This window comes from Lygodium microphyllum, chromosome 17 (genome assembly GCF_053477565.2).
Source record: "Lygodium microphyllum isolate KBCC chromosome 17, Lygodium_microphyllum_v1.1.10, whole genome shotgun sequence".
In the NCBI taxonomy this organism is placed as follows: domain Eukaryota; kingdom Viridiplantae; phylum Streptophyta; class Polypodiopsida; order Schizaeales; family Lygodiaceae; genus Lygodium; species Lygodium microphyllum.
The window spans coordinates 32,090,543-32,111,572 of NC_141151.1; the positions used below are offsets into that span (position 1 = coordinate 32,090,543).

The following is a 21,030-nucleotide window of genomic DNA, read 5'->3' on the forward strand; positions in this document are numbered from 1 at the left end:
GGAGTAAAGACAATACAAAGGCGGTATAGTTTCTCACTATTTGTGTGAATCATCCATGCTATTGGGATAAGCTACGGGATAATCCTATGCCACCTAATGCATAGGAGTTTAAGGGTTTTTAGACAACATTGTTGTAAGTGGAGGTTATGGCAATGCCTCTAGGAAGATAATTATGCCTCCAAGAAAGGGGGAAACTCTGTTTGTGTTTGAATTGCAGGAATGGATAGCATGTAGTCTTTGTAGTTTTAAGAATATTTCAACCATATGCAGTGTTGAAAAGAAATATGTAGGTGGGCTGAAAAATAGCTGAAGACATACGATTTGATGGCTATAAATGAAGGTATTTTGGGACTGTTTTCAAGGCTGGTTAATGTTAATACAGTGACTAAAATTTTTGTAGCAATTAATGCTGGCAGGGCAAAAAAAAAGATTATTTATATTGACACTTTAGAGATGTATGAAGTAATTCAAGAGTTTATTGAGTACGAATGTTATGGGCTACAAAACAAGGCTCAAGTAAGGGTGGATACAAAGTACAAAACAATTGCAAAGAAGGTTAAGCATGTGGCTTTGCCTTTACTGCCTAAAAGTGATGGGGTGGTTGAAAAAGTGACTCAACAGCCTAGTTTATGAGATCCACATGGAGTAGGACATAAATTTACAATTGAAACTTTACAAGAGCTGAAAATTGGTGATACAAGCTTCCTTTTGCTTACAAAAAGAGCTTGTTTCTTGTAGATGTTGGCAAGGTATGCGAAAGCCTTTGCATTTCAACCAGATGAAATTGGATGCGTTGATTCACCAACCATAGTTGCACCTATGGTGATCTTTATAGTACCTCATGTGCCATGGAATTTAAAGCCTATTCCATTGCCTTGGGCATATTTGCCTGAGCTGCTGGAGCTTTTAAAACGAGAAGATCACAATGCACATTTTAGAGCCTTCTTCAGCTCCATATTGGAATCAATGGTTTACTATTCCAAAGAAGAATGGTTCTTTGAGGTTTATACACGATTTACAACCAGTTAATAAGGTCACCATAAAGGATTGTTGGATCAGGCCCGATAGTGGATAAATTTGCAGAAGCATTTGCATGCAATGCAATTTACTCTATGGGAGATTTATATTTAGGATATGATCAATTCCAGCTTGCATTAGAAACCCTGAATATCACTACTATGAAGACACCACTTGGATTGGTTAGAATGTGTACGCTTCCACAGGGAGCAACCAATTCAGTGGTGCATATGATGAATGCTATGCATAAAGTCTTGAGGGAGTATATCCCTCAGTTGACATTACCCTTTCTTGATGATGTGTTGATAAAAGGGTGTGATATCCATGAGAAGAATGAAGAGCTAAATGAGCAGGGATGTAGAAGATTTGTGACTGATCATATCACTGATTGTGACATGATTTTGAGCCGTCTTGATGAAGAAGTGCATTTGACTCTGTCAGGAGAAAAGTCGGTTTTTGGACTAGAGAAAGTATTAGTTGTTTGGCACATGTGTGAAGCATATGGAAGAAAGCCCTCACCAATAAAGATTGATGCCATAAGCAAGATGCGGGAGACATATTCAAAGATATCCGAGGTGAGAATATTTTTGGGTGCATCTGTCTTTTACTTGATATGGATTCTGTATTTTTCTCATGTGGCTAAATATTTATATCAGCTCTTGAGAAAAGGGTAAAAGTTTTGGTGGGGCAAACAGCATATGAAAGTAGTTCGGAAGTTAAAGAGCTTATTGATTTCAATCCCAACACTAAAGAGAGAAAATTATGAGAATGGACAACCTATTATTCTCACCGTGGATACAAGCCCAATTGGCATTGGTTGGGCAATGGGTCAGGATGATGCTGATGGAAATAGGTATGCCATTCAGTTTGGAGCAAAGGTCCTCAATGAACGGCAATGGCAGTATTCTCAAGTCAAAATAGAGCTTTTGGGTGTAGTGTCAGCCCTTAAGTGTGATAGGGAGTATTTTATGGGAGCTAATGTAGTGGTAGAGAGTGATTGTCTACCTCTATTGGGCATGATAGTAAATTTCTTAACTCCTGATATTGCCATATTATGGTGGATTGCATATATAAAGTCACTTAACCCTGATTTTCATCATATTGCAAGTAGAGAAAACCCTATGGCTTACATGCTTTAACGAGCAAGGTTTGAAGATGAAGAGGAGCTGATGAAAGATGAAGAGGACAATGTGATAGGTGTTGAAAATGACTTTATGACAGCAGGGAATGAGTATGCAACTGTTGTTACTATAGGTACAACTATTGTAACAAGGATTTCAGCAAAAAGAAAAGAGCTTATAGCCATGGAAAAAAGATGGGTAGTAGAGAAAAAGCATCATCATTATTATGCTTCAATGAGAACACAGTTTTTGGAAGAGTTGTATAAGGATGATTGGCTAAAAATAGGCCAATATCTCAACCTCCTGACAAAGAAGGCTGAGTGGTCTAGGGCTAAATTCAAAAGGATTAAAAGAAAAGCTTATGGGTAAAGCATCGAGATGGGTTACGATTGACCTATCCATTGTCTATGCATTACAAATGGGTAGTTCATTTGGTTACCATGCCTACAATTTTATGGAATATGAGATATCTTATGCTTGCATGAGAAGACTTGACAAATTAAGTGGAAGGTCAAGCTCTTAGTACAAAAACTACTCAAGAAGTTTGCACGCTCTTATTGGAAGAAGGCCTTTTGCATGTATGGTTGTGTTGGTAAAGCAGTTGGCAGATCAAGGAGAATTGGATGCGGATGAGGCTCATGACTTCTTTTCATGATTGGGTATCAAGTTAACTTTAACTTCAGCCTACAATCCTAAAGCAAATGGCAAAAGTGAAAGAGGTCATCGACCTATAATTAACCCATTAGCAAAGTCATGGAAGGGCAAGATAAATGAGTGTCCAAGAATGTTACCCTTTGCTTTATGGGCTGATAGGACCACTGATAGTGTAGTTACAGGGAATATACCTGCTGAATTAATGTATGGACAATAACCTCATGCCTATTGAGGAGACTATTGCTACTTGGAGTGTTCTACCATGGGAAGAGGGTTTGAATAGAGAAGAGTTGCTAGTCCTACGCATTAGACAGTTATTAGAAAGAAGACCTGAAGACATTGAGACGGACATGAAAAAGTTGAAAACTGCAAGGATCAAGAACAATAAGAGGTTTGACAAGTGACACAGACTTCAACCACAGGCTATACAGGAAGGGGACTAGATGTTGGTTTATGACAGTAGCTTGGAAAATCAGCATAGTGCCAGTCGAAAGATGGCAAAGCGGTGGTTTTGTCTAGATGTGGTAAGGTTTGTTTTTTTCAATGCTACCTATGCATTAAATGAAATGGATGGGACAGCTCTAAGGATCCCATTGGCTAGAAAACGTATCAAGTTCTTTAAACGTAGGGAGTCTTCAACATATGTGTTGAAGGAGTTGGATATTGAGCATACACATGAGAATATGGAAGAAGAAGAAGAGGTAGAAGATGAAGACATTGACATGCCAGAGGATACTTCTTTTGATATTGTAGATCCATAAAACTTTGGCACATGCCAAAAGATGTGCAGGTTAAGAGGGGGTGGATGTCGTGACACTACGTGGACACAATGTGAAAAACTCTAAAGTGCATTGTCATTTGGCTTTTTTATTGATCTAGAGAGACAATGCCATATTTAGTCATTCGTGTCAGTATCCATAGTGTGGATGGTTTAAAAATACTAGACTTTTGGACAATTTTAACATAATTTTAATATTTTAGATATTATTTCTTGTAAATATTAAAAAGTTGTAGACAACTTTTAGAACAGGATGACATGTAAAAAAAAGCAAGTGTCTTTCAGCCATTTTTAGGGGATTTTATGAAAAAAGAAAGATTGGCGAAATTGTGCGACACGTGATCGCAATTCATAGGCACCAAACAGCACTCCAAACTAGGAGAAGAAGAAGGAGTGATCTGGGAGTATTCTAACTAGGTGTCCTAATATTTTACCCCCCTTTTGGAGCCAACGGAAGCATCAAATTGGCGGTCGAAGCAGTAGAGAGGAAGCTATTGTTTTATGCATGTTTTTTGTCTATAAGAGATTTATCTTCTCAGGATGCAAAAATAAATTGTCATGCTTCACCTCTATGCATATTCTTCTACATTTTCTATTTCTTCGAGCCTCTTCTCTTCCATCTACTCCTTTTCCTAAATCTCCCTTCACCCTATTGTCTCTTATCCCTATGGTAGACTTTCAACCCCAAATGCTTTGACATTGGTCTAAATCCATCTTTCATGTTGGAATCAATATGGTCAAGATGACAATCCTTGAGTGTGCTATCTAAAGAAATAACAAAGACCCTGGGCCACCTCAAAAAAAAATGGGATAACTGTTAGATTTTCTAGCAATATTTCTAATTGAAATTCAAATTGAATTCTTGTTTTGTAATGTTTTTAATTGAAATTAAAATTTAGATTCTATCTAGGTCATCATAACCAATACCCCTGGGTTTGTAATGGCAATTCAAACTCATGACAAGGCCAACCAACTCCAACTATGAACTATCTATATATATGTCACCAAAAATTAATGATATAAAAAATTCAAGCCATGTGTTATCTAATGTGTCTACTAAGTCTATCATGTGTATAATGTTACCAATGCTACTAACCTTACAATATTGTTTTGCAACAATAACAAGTAGATAAGCCAATCATTCATGTTAGCTTTCTTGAGGCAAATAAAAATAGCAATAATCTAGACTATATCCCATATTTCAACAAATAAACAATATTATAGCCCATATTTTAACAAAGAAACTCTCAAAGGTGAGAAAGAACAAGCTATAGATGATAATTAAGGTAACATTTCGAGCTATACTTTGTTGAAACTATTTACAAATCAGATACTCAAGACATGATTCTTTTACATGAAGATGACAACACTCATGATTTTAGTTGTTTAATATTAACCTAGCTATGAGAATGTTTTGTCAATGGTTTAAGTTGTTCATGTATTATTCATAATAGTTATGTGTTATCACTCACATCTCTTGATTCCATGGAAACCATTTATTTAAATGATGTTGATTTTCATGAGGCATGGCTTGAGCTATACACAAGGGTGCACTATTGATCATCGCCCTTTTTTTTCACTCACACACACACACACACACACAGAGAGAGTGTGTGTGTGTGTGTGTGTGTGTGTTTTCTTTAATTTTCTAAAAAGAAACTATTCTTCCTCGAAAAGCAAGATATCCACACATTCAAGGCTACGTGGACCACTTAACTAAAGTTAACAATGTGCAAGATTTTTTTGGACTTCCACCGCCTTGTTAACGCATCATTATATAAACTCCAGACCTACACCACCTTGTTACTGCACCACTGTATAAGTATATGCCCCAAAGGGCAATATTAACAATTGGATTCCACTAGATGCTTAGTCCTTTTTTTCATGCTTTTAAATTTTTGAGAAACATCTTTGTGTTATGTCTCCCTTTTATTCACTTGTGTTGCAAGAGACTCATATATCACCTTATCAAGGCCTCTGTGAGTCAAATAATTGTACCATGCAAATTTTTTATGTTTTGGATTTTGGAAAACCTTAAAACAATGCATCCATAAGTGTCACTCTATTGGCCCCTCATTGTATCAAAATACACCAAGTTTTTTTATTAAAAAGATTCCTATAATATATATAATTTGATTATTTAAAAACATTTGCATAACTGACTTGGAAAAACAATTATAAGGGGGGACTATTATAGGATAGTGTACTAGCCCCTTTATCTTAATCCTCTACTGTGCCCACTTGCCCATGCACATCAACCTACCTACTTGCCCATGCACATCAATCTCGAAGCAAAGCAACGGGCACTAAGCGCCTAATCTAAAATAACCGGAGCAAAGTTCAATACAGCCAACTGCACCCGCCGCCATGTCAATGAGGGTGCCAAAGAGAGTCTTGCAGAGGAGAGAGGAGAAACAAGGATGATGATGGCTTAAAGAATAGATAATCATGAGAAGTTAGAGTGCAATGAGCATACAAGAGAGAGAAAGAGATAGAGGATATACATGTAGCTAATGACCTCTAATAACTTGGCTAACCTACTAAAATGCATGTTGGATTGCCTACAAAGCTGTCACTTGCAGACCAGATGTTCCCTCCAAGTTTGCGACTCCTAAAAGATGTTTGTTCTTGCCAAAAGAGTGCCCAATTTGGACTACTCATGCATGCCCTACTTGAAATGAGCATGGAATGCAAAGGAAAAACGACGATCGTTGCTCAAGTGCCCTTAAAGATGCCAGTCACACAGTGGGGCTCAATGCCTGTAAAGCCCACGAATAAGTCAAGGAGATCTAAGATCCCTCGCCTCTGATCAGTTTATACCCAAGACTATTACATTAAACGAATGACCAACAGACAGATAATATCAATGCCCCAATTATTGTCATTGCCAAACACTTGGGGGAGGGGGGAGGGCTTGCAACCAAGAGATGGATGCAAAAGAAGATAAGAAATAACAAAGGGACCAAAGAAACAGGGATGAGGGAAACTCGGGTTGGAAGCAAGGATCGGGGAAACTAGTAAGATAATAGCATTAGTGGCATCCAAAGTTGATGAGAATGAGGCATAATCTAATGAGAAGTTTATAGACAATCAAAGCTCTAGTCATTTCTTAATAACAAAGTTTAGATGTTAGGAAAGCTCATGTATCATGAAAGTTATCAATAAATATTGCGAGATTTTAGAAAGGTGCTTCTATTGGCAATGCAAATGTGAGAATTAGCCAAAGGCATTCCTTTAAGAAAGGATGTATGGATGACAATGGTCTACACAGAATAGACCAAATGTGTGGTAGGCTTGCATAGAGATGTGTAGAAACGGCGTGTGGTATGCTTGTATCATAGTTGGTTAGAGTAGATGTATTGATACTGGCCAGTGGTGGCCCATGCCAATCATCATAGGCGCGCTAGGAGTCTTAGTCGATGCAATGAAGACAGACAATTTTTAAAGCATTTGAGTGACCGAATCTAGCATGTTTGCTGCCATGGCATTGCATAATCAGCCATGGCAAATCAGGCTATAAGCTGTAATTAGCAATCCAAATGACCACTTGTAAGCCAGACAGACTTGCCATGTGCTTGTCAGCTTCATCGTGGTGGATGAATCTAAGTCAGAAAGCACCCGACTATCATCGCCATGGTTTCTTGGAGGACAGAGGCAAGACGAACTCTCTAATTCGATGTTCATCAAGGAGGCATGTATCAGTTCAGAGTCATGCTTGCTTTTGGCGGTGTTCCCATACAAAATCATCACATTGCTTTTCATTTCAGGATTTCTGTCGTGGCGGGAGCCTGGATTGATGCGGCTCAGATTCGTCTCGATCTCTTTGTGGCGTCGTGAGACAGAAGAATGTATGGGCAATGCGCTGACTAGTTCCTTGGGTTTTGTGCGGGCCAATACAACAGAATGTTGTTCCTGTCTTAATGGTATACAATGGTACCTTGAGATTTTTTAATGTGCGATACGATAAAAAGGCATTGCTCTATACTAAAAGCAACTTAAAACCTAATTCCTTTTGACAAAATAGTATGGATAATTTGTTTGAATCTCAAATAGCACTAGAATCACGATTTACTAAAGATAGTTTATGGTTAGCAAGGCTGACAATGGTGGATCACATTCCATCAATATAGGTTAGTACCTCAAAACTTTGAAATTTTCTTCAAAACGTGGCACATTAAAGGATATTTACTTATATCAATGACTAGAAAAGGGATTGGGCTACCCAAGAAAGAAACAAAAAAAAAAACGTGTGGCCTATTATATCACTCAAAGGAAATTTACAAACGAGAACATATGCTCACAATCTAAGTAGAGTTGTTTGAAAGTCAAATTTATTTATTTTTTTGTATATACAAGCCGTTGAAAACGATCTAGGTGAGATAGGGGATAGATGTCATTTTGTTGGCTCAAGGGAATGTATCACCACCTAGTATCATCCACCGACATCGTGAAAAAAAAGTTATATCCACCCCAGGTGAAACAAGAACTAATGGAGCTCGTGACGAGCACGGGAAAAGCCTTGCACAGATGATCCCAATGGTTGTAGAGTGTGTGGACTATGACTATCCATTGCTCTAGCAGGGTTGCGTTGTTGAGGGGTATGTGTCAAGCCACAAACCACAGGGTTGAGGAGAATAGATAAGATGGAAGAAAGAATCAAGAGAACCAAAAATACTCTAGATTTTACTATGCAAAAGTCTTTGCACACTGTAGACATCCTCTTGGATTACAAGCCCAAAGCATCCACCGACAGTAGGCAAGTAGAAGCCTTAAGCTTGCTACAACTTGTTTTTACTCTAACTTTCTCATCCAAACTCAGAATATGGACGTTCGGGTACTCAAATCGATTGGAATAGACCTGGTCTATAAGTTAATGTGGGTAGAATTGGGAAAGGCGAATCACCCCCTAGCCAAAAATGCCACTTTTCGTAAAACACGTTGCCTTTTTGTATTTTTAGACCTAGATGCCCTATAGTACTCAAGATGACTCCTTGAATATATTTGTATCCACTCAAAATTGTTGTTAAGTCAATAGAACTCAATAATGGATATTCGAACTATCTTAGAGAGCAATTTTGAACCTGGAAAATATGCCAAGATCATGAGTAAGTATCCCATAGGCATATATCACGAATATTTATATGGATGGCCTTTTCTTGTTTTTTATTGATTGAACTTGTAACCCTCGGAGAGGTCAATCATAAACATATATACATATCATGTCGGTTCAACATAAGGGAGTTTTAAAATATCATTTTTACACATTTTTTCCATACAGAAGGCTCCCATATAAAGGGGTTACTTATAGATTGAATAGAAAAGGGTTATGTTTTACTAAGGGAAAATTTACAGATAAGGATATTTATAAATAGACCTTAAACGAACGTGATATAGAGGGTATACATATAGTGAATTACCTAGGGTGTAACCACACGACAGTGTATATCGAAAAGCTCTTACCACCAAGAATCATCTAGTGGTGTGCCTTCCAGATGTGCCACCTTGTAAAGCTTCCAGTGATCTTTGTGACCTCTAATTATGTAACCATTGGATCCAATATTTGGTCTCAAGGATAACCATGGCACAAGAGCATATCTCGATGATGAAGAACATGTCATGTATCTGTGCCTCATATAGTAGATGGAGAAGGTGATAGACCTCCCTCCATAAGGAATACACTTACAAGCTAGGCACCACTCAACGGAGAAGATGATAGACCTCTCTCCACACCGCTAGGCTACCCGACATCACCAAAGGCAATGCTTTGGAATCTCCTGGTATTGTTGCAGGCCATCCTAGTGAATCTAGACCAACTACCACAATGAAGTAGCAACCACATATTGGATCCAATACAAACTCCATCCTAGTGAATCTAGACCAACTACCACAACGCCATGTGCGAGAATCCAAATGAAGTAGGATAGTCTTCTTGATCGCCAGCTATCCCAAAGGTATTGCCCAAATGTCTAGTGAAAAGCATTAATGATGCTATGCTCTACCTAGAAGGTCCCTACTAGGAACTCAATATTCATGTTTCCAAAGATAATGAAGTTATAGTGCCTTGCATGCTTATCTATATCTTGTTAGGGTAATGTTGAGCAATATGCCTAGGCTCTCCACAATGCATGCATAAACCATCAATGCATCTCCTTTGTTTTTCTTATGCTAAGAGAGGCGTGAACCAAGTCAAATCAATCTCTATGTACTCAACAATATATACCAGATCCTCTTCAATTGTTGAATCATCAAATGTCTTCATTGTACTAGAGCTAAAAGATGCACCATGATGCTTTTCTAGTTTTTGATACAATAATTAATTATCACACTCAATTGCTTGATCAATAAACTCACCCATATGTATGGACCCTTGTTCTTTCACATTGTCATTCAGCTCTTGGCAAAATTGGCTAATGAAATAATCCTTATGTCAAGTTAAATCACAAGTAAGTTGTCAAAATCCGTGTATAAATCAAAGTTGATCTTAATCCTTGTCATAAGTTTCTAAGCCTAGTTTTGACTACTCTTACTCTATCGGTTTCTTAGAAGGTTGCAAAGAATCCATGTAGAAAGGCCTCAAAGTCATAGAGAATTGAGAGGAGAGTGCTCACAAGCTCAACTTAGGAAGCCCCATTTGGATAGCACTCCAATTACATGCAGATGGACAATCATGCATATTGCAAACTCCCCTTGGACTTCAACCTTGTCCCATCAAAATTCTTAGGCACATTGACCTTTATCTCCTTTCTATGTTGTTGTGAAATATTCCTAATAGTTGAGACTTGTCCCTAATGTAAGCTCTCCTCTCTTACTTCTTGAAGTTGACATTGTAGGTCTTGCATAGCCAAAAAGCTCAATTTTATGTACAAGAGAGAAATCACTCACTAAGTTCTCGAGCAATGGTAGTATGTGTTACACTATGCTAGCATAATGTCTCACATGACGTCCTTAAGAAGCTAGAAGTTGTGTTTCTACATCATATATTATTTATGTGAAGGTTTGTCATCCTAAAGGAGCTATTAGCTAGGTGGAGAATGTATTATAGATAGATTTTACAAATCCATTTATTGGACCCACATGATATACTTACATGATTTTGAGTAAGCTCTTCGAGGATTAAATATTGACTCTCTCTCGATCTCTTGCACATTGAAAACATCAATTGGAAAGTTCAAAACTTTAGTTCCTAGCAAGTCTCTGCCCTAGATTGATGTCCATGCTTAGCCTAATGTGCCTAAAAACGATGACAATGATTTGCAAGTAATCATTTTAGACAACATAAAGTAATCACTAGATAGTTGTTGGACACACTTAGGGATAAACAAGTTGAATCATTGGCTCTCACACTAGAAATGTATAATACTAGATACTTAACACTCTTGTATATATCAAATTGAAGGCCACACCTCGCAATGAAGAGTCATTAAGTCATGATAACGATTTCAAAAGCCCCAAGTGGATGTGTGGAATGTAACCAAAGTTAGAGCATATCCACAAAAATGAAACATGGGATTTGTGTTTTACATATACAAAAGCATGGTATTGAGACTAAGAAGATATGCAATGTAAACTAGAAAATGATATTGAGCATCACAAGACACTTATTACTATATGTGTGCTCAACAATTGCATTTGCTTGGAGGACACATTTTTTCCTACATCCCCCATTATTGCCATTCCATGTATTCTAGCTACTGTTGGTCACATGCATTAAGAAGGTACATTAGCTCAACATTAAGATTGGATTTCTTTAGGGCAACTTGATTTCGAAGGAGGCTTATGATACTTATGATAGTAAACCTCAAGGCTTGGAGTTTCAAAATTTGGAAACTAAGGTATACATAACCACGAAACACATTTCACCAAGCATAAAATATGAAACATGTTTCACTGATGAAATGTTTCAATGTGCAATGTTTTGCACATCCATTCCATTCCAAGGGGAAAAAGTATTTTCTATCAAGAACTTGCTAGATATATGTTTTTTAAATGTGTCATTCTGCCATTTCATATGATGTTTCACTTAGCACCACCCATCCAAGGGTAAGAGATTTCATGTTGAAACACAATGTTTCAGGGGTGAAACATTTCAAGAGTGAAACATTTCACAATTACCTTGGACTATATAAAGCTCTCTATGGTCGAAAGCAACTATCCCATGAATGGTATGCAAAGATTCATGATTATATGGTTTCTTTATCCAAGATAAGAATTAGACATCTAAATGCCCACATGGGGAAGCAATTGACTACTAAATATTACTAGAGAGAGTGGGGGGAAGTCATGTGATTTCAACATACAATGAATGTAGTGTTGGTTCCTTGCCTTGGGAAGTTAGTCAAAGTGTCCATTGATGATGCTTACATTTATAGCATATCACTACTCTCCTAAAGTAAGGAATGAATAAAAGGTTCAATAGGAACTAGTGCATTCAAACAAGATTCTCTCTTGGCTTACACCTTGCCTAAGGAGTCCACCTTATAGAACATGTAAGATACCACATGAGTTCAAAAGGAAGGGTATTATATTTAGTAAAATTTACATAATTATATTTACAAAAGGGGTTTCTTAATTACAATTTGAAAAAAGTCGATAAGTTTAGTAAAGTAAAAGGGGTCACTTTAAGACCTTATAGAATGTAAAGAAAGGGAAATTCTTAATATCCTCTAAACACACGTTATATAAGTGATTTCCTATGGGTAGATCTCTCAAGGCGGCTTGCATCCTTGCTTGAGAAAGAATCTTGATAACTTCATGATTTTGAAGCCTATGTTCAAGAGTCCTATAGGTGGACCCCCCAAGATTTGCACCCTTGCTTGAGAAAGAATCTTGATAACTTCACGATTTTGAAGCCTTTGTTCGAGTCCTCTAATACCTTTGAAACTACTAATAGAGCTAGAGTTTTCGAGACTAAATTAAGAGTATATATTAAGGATCTTGATCAATATCAATTTAGCATCCGAAATTCCAGACGTTCACTTATGATGTGACTGTTGACATGAGGATTATTTTCTAGGTCAACTACATTAGGACTGAATGATGACATGAAGAATCTCATGTTGACCATATCGAATTTTCACACGTTAAGTGCCTTCATTTCTCAAGTGATAAAATGTGACAATCAACTATTTGAGAGATGCCATTAAAATTGTTATGGGGCTTTATTAAGTTTAGAGGCCATGATAACAATAACAAATGAAACCACCAAAGGAAAGCAAGAAGTCATTTTTGAGCCTATATAATTCAAGCCATTGTTAGCTCAAGAGAAAAACAACGATGCCCTCATGGATTATGTTTGTATTGTAGAAACCAAGGTATATTGCTTAACATTGCCCTAACAAGAAGTTGCAAGTATGAAACTTTACAATGGCCTCATCTTCAAGAAACATGGACACTTGGCAATAGCAGGGGCTATGCAATTGGATAAAAATCAAGAGCTCCTTGGAGACCTCTCCTTGTCTATTGACTCTACATCAAGTTTTATGTTATTGGTAAGATTCTATGTACCACATCGATAACTAGATATTAAATCAATTTTGGACTCTAGAACCTCTCCATGATAACACAAGCAAATCGAGTAGTAAATATAGAAAGTAATCTTTGTTGTTTTATTGACTCTAAAATGTCCTCTAGTTGGAAGGTCATGCCTTTTTTGAAGCATGTATAATCGGAGTGATTCAAGTGGTATATACAAAAGCTCTTGATAATAATGCAAGTCTTTAATCTTGTGGAAGTCTTCAATATTTGCACACTCTTCTTGGATTTCTTGGACAAAGAGATACTTGGTAAGTTCTTAACTTGTAGAAAGAAAATTGGATCTTTAGGATCCTTGCTTGATATTTCACAAAGTTGGAGTTGTTCTAGTTTTAAGATAACAATATCTTATTGATCATGAAATGTATATCTTTTCTTAGATGTAAGATACAAATGTTAAGAAAATGCATCCTATTTTTTGTATTGGCTACTTGATCGATATAATATCACAAAATTGAATCTAGAAATGAAATTGATCCATCCTACATGTCATTAATTCAAGACATATGAGAACCCATGAAGTACTCTAGGTTTTTATGGTCTATAAAGTCTATGACTTTGTGGGATGCTCCTTATAGAAGATGTCTCTGTATTTCAAACAAGTCAATAATTGCCAAAAGTTCCTTATCATAAATTCATAATTTATTTCAATTTGCTGAGAATTTGCTAGGATAAAAGGCCACCAAATATACTCAAGCATCATCACTAGTGTTGGAAAGAATTGCACAGAGTGCAAAATATGATGTATCATTCTCCAAGAAGAAAGGATTAAATGAATCTTTTTTAATCAATATGGAGGTAATAGATTGAAGACTTGCTTAAGTATTTGAAAATCCTTTTCTATATCAATGGCTCATATAAATTTATCATTTTCAATTAATTATGTGAGGAATATAGTGATCTTGGAATAATCTTTGATGAAGATCCAATAAAAGTTTACAAATCCCAAGAAGCATTGCACATCTTGAATTGATCTTGGTGCTTTTCCATTCAAAGATAATCTTCATTTTCTTTCCATCCATAGAAATCTTATTTTGAGAAATAATATATCCAAGAAATTCTACTTCTAGTAAGTGAAAAAAATGCATTGTCTAATTTAGCATACAATCCCTTTTCTCATTGCTCAATGAAGAGCTATATGCATACAATGCTTGTGCTTCATTTGATTGTTGAAAATATTATAATTTCTTCTAAAAATATTATCACAAAGTCATCTGAGTATGTGTGAAATATCTACTTTATTAAATGTTGAATTGTTAGAGTATTTGTTATACCTTGTGCAAATTGTTGTTATAAGATCTACAAAGATCGCTTTTTATGAGTAGCTTTTCTCTTCAAAGTCACCCCAAGAGTTTTGAGATTAAGGGAAATGGATAAATATTCACCCGGGTAATTCACTCTATGTATACTCTCTATATCATGTGCATTCAAGGCCTATTTATAAATATCCTTATCTGTGAAATTTTTCTTAATAAAACATAACCCTTTTTTATTCAATTTGTAAGTACCCCTTTATATGGGACTTTTCTATATGTAAAAATGGTATTTTAAAAATCCCTTATGTTGAACCCATATGATATATACATATATTTATGATTGACCTCCCCTAGAATATTCATGATGGTTATCTTGTTGAGTCTTATATAGTCAACATATGTACGGAGAGAGGCGTCCTTCTTCTTGACAAATCATATCAAAGCTCTTATCATTGACTTTGAGTATCATACGAAACCTTTTGCTAGATTCTTATCAATATGTTTGTACAACTTCGTGAATTCAACTATAACTTATAAATTGGACCAGAGGGTGGTAGAGCTTCTCCTTACAGCTTGATGGCACAATCATAAGGTTGGTGCTTAACAAGTATACATGTATAGTTCTTTTCAAATACACCTTGATAATTGTGATACTGGACTAGTAGAGGTTGTATGATTTTGTTAATCAATGGCTTGGTTGGCAAGGCATGTATTTAACTAGGATTTTTCTTAGCTTCTCTCATTAATACTTTGGCCCTAGGTCTTGCATACTCTTTCTTAATATATTGTGTGTGCCTTGGCTTAACTTTTTGAGTTCTCCAAATCAATATTGGGATTGTGTAGCTTGAGCCAAGGAAGACCAATGGTGACTAGATTTCTTCGGCAACATATAACTTTGCTATCTTTGTTATAAGTTTCTTGATGTCACTTTTAGAGGTTGATTTTCTATGTTAATATCTCTTAAAGCAAGGAATAAGCCATATATAACTTCTATAGGAACTGGGCTAAATTTCTCTATGATTATGGTACCATGCCATCTTGCAAACTTCTCATCCATACCTCAAACAATGCATGACCTTCCAACTACATTACATTTTGGAGTCCATAAAACAATAGAGCTTCTCTTTAGAGGCTTCTAATAGCCTCAAATGTGGAAATTAGCCAAGAAATTTGTATACACATATAATATATGCAATAGAGTCAAAATCCCTCACCATTGACCTCATGGATTACTCTATCCCTTGCCTATCACTCTTGGTCATCTTTATTAATGAATTTCATCACCGATCTACCTTCTTCAAAAGGGTTCGATTCCATTCTTGTTGTGGCTAATAGATTTAGCAAGATGGCATACTTTCTTTCTACCCACATAAGAAAATTACCAATGAAGACATTGTTTGACTTGATGCCATTATATACAAATTGTCCTTAGCTACCATAAAGTGGTGGAAAAATGTATCCTATGCCAAGGAATTTTAGGAATACAAGTAATGAATATGCAACAAAAATCAATGAAGAAGCTAGTCCAAGTGGAATGAAGTCAAAAGATAAAGAGAAAAATGTACCCAGCAAGATTGGAGGAAGAAGTGGTAGCGGCACTAGTAAAGAGAGAAAATGTGGATGGCAAAGTCAAGGGAAATTGTATTTAGAACAAGAAAGGGAGAAGCAATAGTGGCACTAGTAAAGAGAGAAAATGTGGATGACAAAGAGAATGAAAATGATCTTCAGCAAGAAGAAAGGAAAGCAAGTCCAAGAGCAAGTAGCCAACACATTGAACAAGAAAAGTAGTCCACAAAGAAAGTTTTGACCAATAGATTTTCCTTTACAACAAGGGTAAGAGAGCTATGATCTAAAGAAGGATCCCTTGAGCAAGAAGATGGTTGTGACACATGGTTGACTGATGAGTATTACACAAATCTTTGAGCTTATTGGAAGAGATTGGTAAGTATGGTAAGTCAAAGATAAGGAAGAGGGCATTACATATGCATCACATAGAGGATTTTCTTGACATTTTTCCATTTGTTAAAGTATGAACATGCATGTAATGGTTAGATTTGGATATGGTAGTTTTATCAACATTCAAGATTAGGCTAGCAAATCATTGTAAGACCAAGTGTTTAGGAGAAATTTAGAACCTAGGAGAAAAATATTTTGGTAACTCAATAAAGATAAATTGCCATGTGATGCTTGTAGGATTTGTTACATTTTCTCTTATTTCAGGGAGGCCTTATTTTGATAGGAATTGGCACAATTTGATAAAATACAAAGATTCCCACCAAAATCTTGCTTAATTGCAAATGATTACATCACCCTTTAGGCTCACATCAAAATTCTCCAATGTTATCAAACTCAATGAAAAATAAGAGAGTCCAAGTAAAAGACACACCCTCAAACCATATTGATTTGACGTCCACCTTTGACATTACACAACTCAAACAAGCATCAAAAAGAGAAATAGAGAGATGGACATCAAGTTCAACTTTCGACAATAGGGCCAAATGGGTTCTCCCTAAGCTTGTTATCAACAACATAGAAAGTTACATCCCCATCAGAAGGGTTGGTGTCCCATATCACCAAATTACACCATCTTGATACATAGATGAGATAGCCTATGGGCCAACATTCCAAGTGTAGTGATCACACATGATGATAGAATTTGGTTATGAGCCTCTTGAGGATGCAAGCATAGCTAGTTTGGTTGATTAATACATAGGAGAAAGCTATATACACCCAATTTTAAGTTGTTGAGTTATTAGCTTCACATGAAGTGCCATCTACCACACACCTTGATGGCGTGGCACGCTTTACTAGTGTAGTGTGTTACATGACCATACAACTAGACTACACCCACATAGTCTACTCTTGGATATGGCACATTGACTATGCCAACTCATTCATCCTTAGTGTGTCACACTTAGTGACTACATGTACGTATGCTTTAGTACTTTCATATTTATCTTTTATCATATTGTAGAATAAGTCTTTTGTATGGAAGAAGAAGAAAGAAGAAAAAGAATATTCCAGTACTCTCCATTATGTGTGAGTGTGTTAATGGTTGCTTCACCTCTCTCTCCCTATTGTTTCTTTTCATAGATATCCAAGGACACAAAATTTTCTCTTTATGAATGATCAATACCTTAAACAATATTCAATGTATAATGCTTCCAAGTAAATGAGTGGTTGGATCCCTCCTAGATTAAGGCCAGGGATGGGTAAAAAAGGTCTTGAGTGATTAGATCATTGGTGTCACTAGTGGGTGGTTAGATATCTCTTAAACTAAAGTAATATCCAAACATAGAAGACTAGGATCCATAAAGATACTATGGTTGGGAAAATTCATTGTATGCTAGCCTATTTTCTCACGATAGTTCTTAGATTGGCCAAAGAGGATATGGCAATACACAAAAACTTTGTGAGGTCAACAATGGTGCCTTTGTTTTTTAATATTACCTAACAGCTTGAAGATCTCATTAGGATTTTGATCCATACCTAAATTCATCCTACAAGGTCAAGCTTCTTCAAGAAATCCTTACCCTAATCAATAATGATGTTGCCTAATATAGGAAGACCACATGAAATCATGATGGGCTTTGCTTTGGGATCTATCTAAGAAGGGAGATCTATAATCTTTCTTCCCTTGGATCTTTACATATCCATTTAGTTAGCATTTCAATCATTAAACTTGAAGACAAAGCGACAAAATGAAAAAACAAACATAAGACTTGCTTTTTCAATTTATGTTTTGCTTTACAAGATGAATACTTTGTTGAGGATATAAATAACAAATGGATTCTATCACTTCTAAATTTATTTTCATCCATTTTAGGCCTTTAACTCTCAGATAGGTTTTTTGACAACACATATGAACATTCATCATTCTTCCTTATGACACATCTTCGAGAATGCATTGTTGAAGCCTTTATCATTTTGTCTCAATTAAGGTGCATAACTCCCCATGATGAGCTGCTTTGTTGACAAAAGAACACTTTGCATCTAATTACCATTTTTCATGCTACTACTCTTAACAATTTTCGACACTCTTCCTTACTTGTGTTAAAGGATCTCTTCTTGTTCTTCTTACTATGTTGATGTACCACCCTTTTGCATTTGGAGTAGCAATACTCAACATTTTCTTGAGTTTGTTGCCAACCCCATAGCACACTTAAGGTACTATGCCTAAAATATGCCAAAACAAACTATCCAAAAATCTATATAATAGCTCCTTATTAGTTGTAAGGACTCACAGGTTCTTCCTCTACTAGAGCATAAAGTTAAGCATGAGGCAAAATAGGAGTAAATCTCAAACCATATGGAGATGTAGCATGTCATGAGGTGGGCTTGCTATCTCCTTGCTATATGGCTTCTCCACCATGAAAAGAAGAGGAATATGATGATGATGATGATGGTTGTGGTTAACTACAATCTCTATGAGTACTCGCTACTTGAAGAGTGGTTATAGTATAACAACATTAGCTAGAGCATAGTTTTCTTGTGGGAATCTTTGTAGGTTTAAATGGACAACACAATGTGATCAAAACATTTTAAATGAGCATCTTGTCCTTTGTCAAATTAGTCTAGCTAAAGTATATAGAGCTCCCTAGTCTTTTAGTAAGAGTAAATATACAAATCCCTTTTGTGCCACTCTTATCCATTAGCTAGAGAGATTTAAACTTCACTGGCATGTGTGGAGTTGAATGTGATGTCATGGGAGAAGTACTCTAGTCAATATGCATGTTCAGGTTCTAGTAATATTGCTTCCATATTAAGCCAACTCTTGAGCACCTCGTAGTTTTGGCCCAAATGGTAGAGTGTCCCTTTAGCAAAAGGTCAACAAATGGTGAAATCATGAGACACTTCCCTGTCTACAGATGTGTTGAGGTATGTTGAGAAAATTAGTATGGTTCTATATTATCTATCCTGTTCACAAAACAATGCCTCAAGTTTGAGAAACAAGTTCACAAATTGATCTAAGGGTTGTATAGATCATGGACATGGTGCATGGCTAAAGTTAATGGCTCCTCATTGTAAGAACTTGTTGGACTTTTGATGCTTGAAGAGTAGCCAAATATTTCATTTTCGAGTGAGAGCTCTTAGAGTGGCACTAAGTTGCTTATAATCTATAGTTTTTTGAAGGCTAGTATAGCAAGATTTTCATGTAAACAATCGCCCTTTTTCGAGGTTGGTTTGTGTTTGTCATATAAAACCTCTTTGATGGGTGAGTGCCACAACCTTCAAATTTGAGGGCTGTGTGATTAATGGCTGAGCATCTCCAAGGAGAAAGATGTTATTACGACCTAAAACAATATTTCCTCGAGCAATAAATGGCATGCAAGTTTGAGCTACTTTCAACTTATAAGTGTCACAATTCTTTGAGCTCCCTCAACTTGTAAGTGATATGATTCGTCCATCACCTTTCCTTGTTGGCAGGTTCTTCTAAAACCACACTAGCTTATTCAATTCCGTGGACGTGTTTACAAACATGTCACTGAATTCTAGGTTGTAGAAACGAAAACTCTCTCTCTCTCTCTCTCTCTCTTTCAACTTTCAGGTAACAAAATGTTGATACGTGTATCAATAAGGGGACTCACAGCCTTTGAGTATTGTACTGCCGCGGTTGGGCCACTAAGAAAGTGATGATCAGCATCAGGCGAGCTGGGACTGGAGCTCCTCAAGCAGCTCTCAAAAAGGGCTCTCATGTTCCTGAGCTCACAGAGCAGACGAGAAAAAACAGGAAAAACAAACACGATGCCGTCAAAACAAGCAACAAAACTTTCCTGCTTATTAAGATTTATTACGTCGTAAAAATCACCCTGAACTTGGGTCAGCAGCACAGGACAACTCAGTTGCCAGCAAGCTAGAATCAAGAATCGGTTCAGATCGGATGACGTCCGATTCAAATGAGCAACAATCGCATAAATGAGCTGGTAGCCAGATTGCAGCTGGGGTGGGTGATGAGAGGATGTCATAAAACCGGCTAGGGTTATGTTATCATGGCGTCGCAGCATCGTCACACATCGTTTATATGTTAGTTTTGAGAGAGAGAGAGTTAGAGAGAGTGTGTGTGTGTGTGTGTGCATGTGTGTGGGAGAGCGAGGGAGGGAGCGAGTACCCGGAGCTGAAGTAGTTGAAGAGGCGGCCCGAGGAGGGGATGACGAGGAGGCCGACGTTGGCATCACAGAGCACTGCCAACTCCTGCGCTTTCTTGAAGAGGCCGCGCCGGCGCTTGCCGAAGGTCACCTGCCGGTTCACTGGGTTCTCTATCCTCTTCAGCTGCACCGCTGCTCGTCCCATCCTACACACACACACACTCTCTCTCTCTCTCTCTCTCTCTCCCCAGCAGGATGAGGTCGAAGAGAAGGGACGATCTGGTGCCTTCCGACTCCTGACCAAACAAAAGAAACGAACAGAAGAAAAGAGGTCACCGATCAAAATCAAATCGAATGTACCGCCCGCCCCGCAGCCTTTTTCAAAACAAGAAACAGCCAACTTACCGCAAAACTATGCTTATTTCGCGTGCGCGGGGCCCATCACTTGCGCTCCTCTCCGGGCAGGCGTGTCTTTCAGTTTCCCTTTTACTACAAGGGGTCCTATACAACCAGCTGGCTCATCAACATGACTAGAGCTCTGGGCTTGTACCAGCACAAGCGTAAGCATGGGTCTTAGGGTGCATGAA

At 37.1% G+C, this 21,030-nt stretch overlaps 1 protein-coding gene across 2 annotated transcripts in view; it reads right to left on the minus strand.

Moving 5' to 3' along the window:
* LOC148021757 (truncated transcription factor CAULIFLOWER C-like) overlaps positions 1–20,800 on the minus strand; it is a 60,130-nt gene extending 39,330 nt beyond the window's left edge. Inside the window, exons 1-2 of one of the 2 annotated variants that reach the window (XR_015694306.1) lie at positions 20,467–20,796; positions 19,946–20,057 (exon numbers count right to left, since the gene is read on the minus strand). Coding sequence is in view for 1 of the 2 variants with exons in the window: in XM_087696646.1 (XP_087552772.1) it covers positions 19,946–20,057; positions 20,467–20,648 (294 nt within the window). In the remaining variant the exon portion in view is untranslated. Of the gene's footprint in view, positions 1–19,945; positions 20,058–20,466 lie in introns of both variants that reach the window. The other variant, XM_087696646.1, reaches the window with a different exon arrangement.
* Between the last annotated feature and the right edge of the window lie 230 nt (positions 20,801–21,030).